Source organism: Penaeus monodon, chromosome 6 (genome assembly GCF_015228065.2).
Source record: "Penaeus monodon isolate SGIC_2016 chromosome 6, NSTDA_Pmon_1, whole genome shotgun sequence".
Taxonomy (NCBI): Eukaryota; Metazoa; Arthropoda; class Malacostraca; order Decapoda; family Penaeidae; genus Penaeus; species Penaeus monodon.
In genome coordinates, this window is record NC_051391.1 from 21346530 (window position 1) to 21354029 (window position 7500).

Consider the following 7500-nt stretch of genomic DNA (forward strand, 5'->3'; position numbering starts at 1 on the left):
ATAATAATAATAATAATAATAATAATGATGGTGATGGTAATAATAATCGTTGCTATCATTATAATCATTATCATTATAATTGTTGTTGATTTTATTATTATTATTATTATTATTGTTATTATTATTATTATTATTATTATTACTATTATTATTATTATTATTTTATACGAAAGTTTCCTTAGATCTGCTAATTAAAATCAAACACCGAGTCACTACCAGCGACCTCGGTTGATTGAAGTTTGAGGCAATGGAACATCAACAAGAACATGCAAAATATGCAGAACAACCACAAATCAAAACATCCAGTCAAATCAATTCACGCACACAAAGAACACATCAGATTGATAATGCTCTTCTGAGAACATGTGCTGTGCTGTTTAAGACTATTTTTTTTATTTCTTCTAATTTTGGATTTCCTGGTATTTGCTCAAGAAACTTATCTGTACCTTTTTTTATAAGGCCAAGAGCTCCAATAACAACAGGCAAAATTTTGGTTTTTAAATGCCACATCTTTTCCACCTCTATTCCCAGGTCTTTATACTTTGATATCTTTTCGAACATTTTTGTTAGGACGTTTCTGTCTGAAGGGATGCTCATATCTATAAACAGGCAAGTGTTGTTTATTTTGTCCTTGATGACGATATCTGGACGATTTGCCTGTATATTATTATTATTATTATTATTATTATTATTATTATTATTATTATCAATATCATCAATATTATTATTATCACTATTATCACTCGGAGGTGAGAAGACCTGGTAGCAGCACGATCAGTATGGGTGGGTACACCTACTACTGGTCGGGCCACATCGATGGTCACCACCAGGGTGTAGCCATAGCCATCTCCAGCCGACTTCAGCCCTCGGTAGTTGAGGTGACACCGGTTGATGAGCGTATTATGGCACTGAGACTGAAGCATGCTTTTGGCTTCATGTCTCTTATTGCTGTATATGCTCCTAATGATGTATGTAAACTCGATGTGAAAGAGGCGTTCTATGCCAAACTCGCATCTGTGGCAGACAATTGCCCCTGGCAAGATATTCGCATTGTTCTGGACGGCTTCAATGTGGTATCCGGCTGTGACTGAGCTGGGTATGAGATGTCTGTCGGTCCCCATGATTCGGGAGCTGATCCCAGCAGCGAGAATAGCCTCCTTCTCTAGGACTTTGCTAGGTCCCAGAGAATGAGGATCTCTGGTTCCTGGTACCAGTGCTCCAACCCGCATCGCTAGACATGGTACAGCGATACGGGTACAGTGGCCAAAGAGATTGACCACATTCTTGTCAGCACGCGATGGAGGATCCTCCAGAACTGCAGGGTTTACCGGAGTGCCGAGTTTTGTGGCACTGACCATAGGCTGGTTGTGCCTACTCTGCAGATCCACTTCAAAACTCCCCGTCCCTCCAGTGTTTCACTTGGACAGACTAAGGGAGGAGGAGTGTGCCTGTGAGTTCACCATGGCAGTCTCTGACCGATTCACAGAACTCAACAACCTGATGGACCCAGTTGCTTTGTGGGAGCTCTTCAAGTGCGTAACACTCGAAGCAGCCTAGGAGTCCATTGGCGTATGCCTGAGGGCAAGGCAGAATTCCATCTCCCTGGAGACATTAGAAGCCACTGAAGCGTGTCACATGGCTCAGCTGAATGGTAATTAAGTCTTACATCGCTCCATGGTGCGTAGGGCTCGGACACTGCTGAGAAGGGACAAGGAACAGTTCATCAGGAATCTTTTATCGAGAAGCACAGCCGCCTGAGGGAGTGAGAAGTAGTGGGGAAGCGGTAGTTCTTCTCCACGGTGCCGAGTTTTCGTCGGAAAATTGGGAAGAACTGAAAACGATCGGCATCCTTGCTGTCCATTGGCGTATGCCTGAGGGCAAGGCAGAATTCCATCTCCCTGGAGACATTAGAAGCCACTGAAGCGTGTCACATGGCTCGGCTGAATGGTAATCAAGTCTTACATCGCTCCATGGTGCGTAGGGCTCGGACACTGCTGAGAAGGGACAAGGAACAGTTCATCAGGAATCTTGCTGAGGAGATTGAAGGCCATTTCTTGGTAAACAACCTTCGCCGTGCCTACCAAGCCCTGAGAAAGCTGAACTCTAAGCCCTCCTCGCAGATGACTGCAGTCTGATCAGCAGATGGATGGATCATCTCAGATCATGTTGGGGTTCATGAACGTTCATGAGTATTTTGAGCAGTTGTGCTAGGTAGACCCTCCAACAGTTAGCTTGGATGCAAGCGATGTCACAATACCTGTGCTGACCCACCCATCAGCGAGGAACCTCCTACCCTAACAGAGCTTAGGATGGCGATTTCCAAGCTGAAGAGTGGGAAAGCTGCAGGCGTTTGTGATATCCCTGCTGAACTGCTAAAGTCCTGACTGCCATCTGGCACTCTGGTATCATTCCCCCTGACCTGCTGAGGGGCGTGGTCATCCCTCTCTGGAAGGGGAAAGAGGATCGTTGAGATTGTAGCAACTACTGTGGCATTATACTGCTCAGCATACCAGGCAAAGTTCTCGCCCACATTCTTCTGAAACAGATCCGCAACCACCTACTGAGGTATCAGAGACCGTAGCGGTCTGGATTTACTCCTGGCAAGTCCACAATAGGCCGAATACTAGTGCTTCAAGTAATTGTGGAACACCGTCGTGAGTTTGGTCATGGGTTGCTTGCAACCTACATCGACCTCAAGAAGGCGCTTGACTCGGTGCATCAGGAATCGCTATGGGATATCCTGAGACGCAGATTATTGGCCTAATAGCAAGCCTTTATACTGGTACTGAAAGTGCTGTAAAGGGTGGTGGGGGTATGTCGAACTTCTTCCCTGTTAATTCAGGGGCAAGGCTGTGTCCTTGCACCAACACTTTTCAACACCTGTATGGACTGGATAATGGGCAGAGCTACTAGTCAAAGTCAGTGTGGAGCAACACTGGGCAATATCAAGGTCTCAGACCTTGACTTTGCTGATGATGTTGCTATCCTATCTGAGCCTCTTGAGTCACTGGTGGATGAGCAATGAGGCGAAGCCCTTAGGCCTAGAGGTCTGGACCAAGACCAAGATTCGGGACTTTGTGGGCCTGTTAGGGGAACCCATTCAGTCGATCCATGCTTGCGGTGAGGACGTTGAAGTTACAGAGAGTTTTACATACCTTGGTAGTGTAGTCCATATCTCTGGGCTGTCAGACCAAGAAGTCAATAGACAGATTGGTCTGGCAACAGGAGCCATGAACTCATTTGGAGATGTCGGTACTTATGCAGAAGGACCAAGCTACGTGTCTTCAAGGCCTTGATACTGCCAGTTTTGCTCTATGGAAGCAAAACCTGGATGCTATCCAGTGTCTTGAAGTCTCGTCTTGATGCCTTTTATAACAAGTCCCTTTGCCAGATCATGGGTACAGTTGGAAGGACCACGTGTCCAACCGATGGTTACACTGTGAGACTGGCATGGGACTTGTTACTTGCATAATCCGGGATTGCCAACTCAGGCTATATGGGCACCCAGCTCATTTCTTTGTGGATGACCCTGCCCATCAGGTTGTCTTTTTGCAAGACAACCCTGGGTGGAGGAGGCCTGTGGGACGACCCAGGAGGTCATGGCTTGGGCAGCTCGACGAGACCTTTCACGAGGAATTAGAGATGGGCTGTGGGCCTGCCTGGAGACTCGCCTCGAGAGATCCTCGTGGTTGGAAACGAAGGGTGGATGTGGCCATGCGCCCCTGTCGGCATTAGCCCCTTGATGATGATGATGATGATATATATATATGCACATATATATATATATATATATATATATATATATATATATATATATATGTATATATATACAGATATATGTATATGTATATGTCTATATATATAATGTACATATGCATGTTTTCTTTTCAATCTCCATTTATTAAGGGGGTATATAATGTGATATAATATAAGATATTCTACATCTATGACCGTAATGTGATCCTAAGAAATATCTCTCAGTATTTAGGCAATATGGTAAAACATGTGAACATTTCACTATATCATGCTCTAGCAACAAAATATTATTCTTGAAAATTTACACTACTATCGTAGTGAAAATGCTTTCATACTAATAAGGCCATGGCCAAGAAGAGCGAAACTCAGGTTTATCTTTCGTATGCCTACGCTTTTGATTAACACATTTCAGTGTCATGCACAGGCAACAATAGTCATTATTTTTATTATATCATCAGCAGTAACCTCCAGGGGACAGTTGCAACTTCTCGCGCCTGAGCGGTGTGCGAACCGCCGACCCCCTCGGGCGAGAGGCACGTTACCACTGTACTAGCCCGGAGGCTGCGTATGTCCAACCAGTCGTGAGCGTAAACTCTCACGCCTTTGAAAATCACTGCAAGGGGGCACGACTTAGACGGGCTCTTATTGGTTGGAGCTACACGCCCGTTAACCTATTTATCTATCTATCTATCAATATATATATATATATATATATATATATATATATATATATATATATATATATATATATATATGTATATATATATATATATATATATATATATATATATATATATATATATATATAGATAGATAGATAGATAGATAGATAGATACATATATATGTATAAGTGCATACCTATATCTATATATCTGTCTATCTATCTATCTATCTGTCTATATATATATATATATATATATATATATATATATATATATATATATATATATATATATATATATATACATGCACACACACACTCATACACACATACACACACACACACACACCACACACACACACACACACACACACACACACACACACACACACACACACCACACACACACACACCACACGCACATATATATATATATATATATATATATATATATATATATATATATTTATATATATATATATATATATATATATATATATATATTTATATATATATTATATATATATATATATATATATATATATATATATATATTTATATATATATATGTATGTGTGTGTGTGTGTGTGTGTGTGTGTGTGTAATTAAAAATGTTTCTGTTCCTAATGATAATGATGATTGTGAGGGTAGAAATGTGAAAATGTGCTTGGCCTGCACTCAAGGGAGGTACCAGGTCCTCTAGGTGCTTTTTATATCAAGTGGTGGATGTTGTGCAGCAGTGGAAACAAGGCCTTTCTCTTGTTAATGCCTTCCAAACATAAAGTGTAGGCGTGTACTAACACAGACTCAAGGAAAAGAAATCTTGCCGTGGCAGTATGATGAGAAAATACATGTTGTATCCTACAAACAAACATGTTGCTTATTTCATATTGGCAAACACAGTTTAACATACACGCACATATTTCTGTCACACTTGCTCTAGTTTTGTTTGCTTCCCGTCCTAGCCTTACTTATCAATTCCTATATCTGCTGAGTTTTTTTTATAGTTCGATGCTAAATATCAAGTATTTACGCAATACCTATAGCATGGTTATATAATCGCACGTATATATACACATACAAACTATATCACAGTCTATGAATATCTTCATTGCCACATAACAGGTTATGGGAAATCAAGCGAAGGCGAGCCAGGTGATAAGGCTGACTTTTTGCAAGAGTTGTTACTGAAGTTGGAAGCTATAAAACCAATCTTGATTTCCCCCTCCATGAGCGGCAGCTACTCCATCCCGTTCGTCATCAAATACCCGCAGGCTCTTGGTGGATTCGTGCCCATCGCTCCCGTGGGCACTGAGAAACTCAAAGCAAATGCGCAGGAACTGATGGTATGTTCAGTTGCCTAAATATAACTGCCGATACTACTACTAAAACGATGATACTGCTTTATCACATTGAGGTAACTATTTCTGATTCTCTGTTGTTATTTCCTGCAGATTCCGACGCTCATAACGTACGGCGAGCTGGACCTGGAGCTCGGCCACAAGTCGCGCGAGGTCTTGTTCGCCCGCATCCCGACGTCGCAGATAGTGCCGCTGCCCGACGCCAACCACGCGGCCTACCTGGACCAGCCGGTCTTGTTCCATACATTACTCTATAACTTCATTCAGAACATCCACGCTCGCAAAGCCTAATGCCATGCTTTTCTTTTGTTTTGATACGGTTCTGGATAACAAAAACGAAGTTGTTTCCATTTGCTTTATTTGAATTTTTGTGTTGGGAGGTCTAAAGGATTTCCCCGCGGTCACTTCCCGAGATCGTTAACTTGCGCATGTGTCTTCATATTCTCAATGCAATCATCAGTTTCTTCCTTTTCTTCCTACCATCTGCATTTTTTTTCCTTTACGCATCCTCAGTTACCCACTCATCTACTTTGAAGGATGGATATAAACAAAAGCTGCCATATATTGTGTATACATACGTGCATAAATACAAAACACACAAATATATACATACACATACACACACACACACACACACACACACACACACACACACACACATATATATATTATATATATATATATATATATATATATATATATATATATATATATATATATATATTTTGTGTGTGTGTGTGTGTGTTTGCATATACAAACAGACATATATATATATATATATATATATATATATATATATATATATATATATATATATATATATATAATAATACATACATATATGTATATATATGCACACACACACACACACACACACACACACACACACACACACACACACACACACACACACACACACACACACACACACACACACACACACACACACACGAGCAATATAGGATGTGGATAATTCTACAGGATGTGGATAATTCTATTTCGGTTACCAGTGGACCACGTGGCTGTTTTCCACGTGGATCCAAAAGTCCCAAATATAACCTTTCGCTCAGCGAGGGCGGAGGTCACATCTGATATCTCACCTCGTTTGACCGGGGGTTCGTGCTAAGCATCCGACGCGGTAAGGTCAGCTCCGCCCTCTCCCTCCGGGCAGCTGGCTGCGACCCGCGTACCGCCTTACCCATACTAGACATGTCTCGTGTTCTTATACTGCGTGGTGTCAACTCTCAGAAATAAAGAGTGAAGCCGTTAACAAGTATAACTACCCTCTGTTCACCACTGTACTAAGGATGATAGCCTTTTACAATATATATATATATATATATATATATATATATATATATATATATATATATATATATATATATATGTATATGTATGTATATGTGTATGTATATGTGTATATATGTATATGTATATATATATACATATATATATATATATATATATATATATATATATATATATATATATATATACATGTCTACTTGTATATGCACACACACACACACACACACACACACACACACACACACACACACACACACACACACATACACACACACACACACACACACACACACACACACACACATACACACACACACACACACATACCTAAAAAGGTACCACCAGCACTCTCCGTGGAAAGAAACTGGGGACCTACCACGTACTCACTCCAAGAGCATCACAACATGAAAACT

The 7500-nt window shown here is 40.9% G+C and overlaps 1 protein-coding gene across 1 annotated transcript in view; it reads left to right on the forward strand.

The window, feature by feature from the left end:
- The window catches only part of LOC119574340 (protein ABHD14B-like), a 10093-nt gene extending 3682 nt beyond the window's left edge, over window positions 1-6411 (forward strand). Inside the window, exons 5-6 of the mRNA XM_037921536.1 lie at window positions 5544-5764; window positions 5873-6411. Coding sequence (XP_037777464.1) covers window positions 5544-5764; window positions 5873-6070 — 419 coding nt within the window. The 3' untranslated portion in view covers window positions 6071-6411. The remainder of the gene's footprint in view (window positions 1-5543; window positions 5765-5872) is intronic.
- Window positions 6412-7500: the final 1089 nt, after the last annotated feature.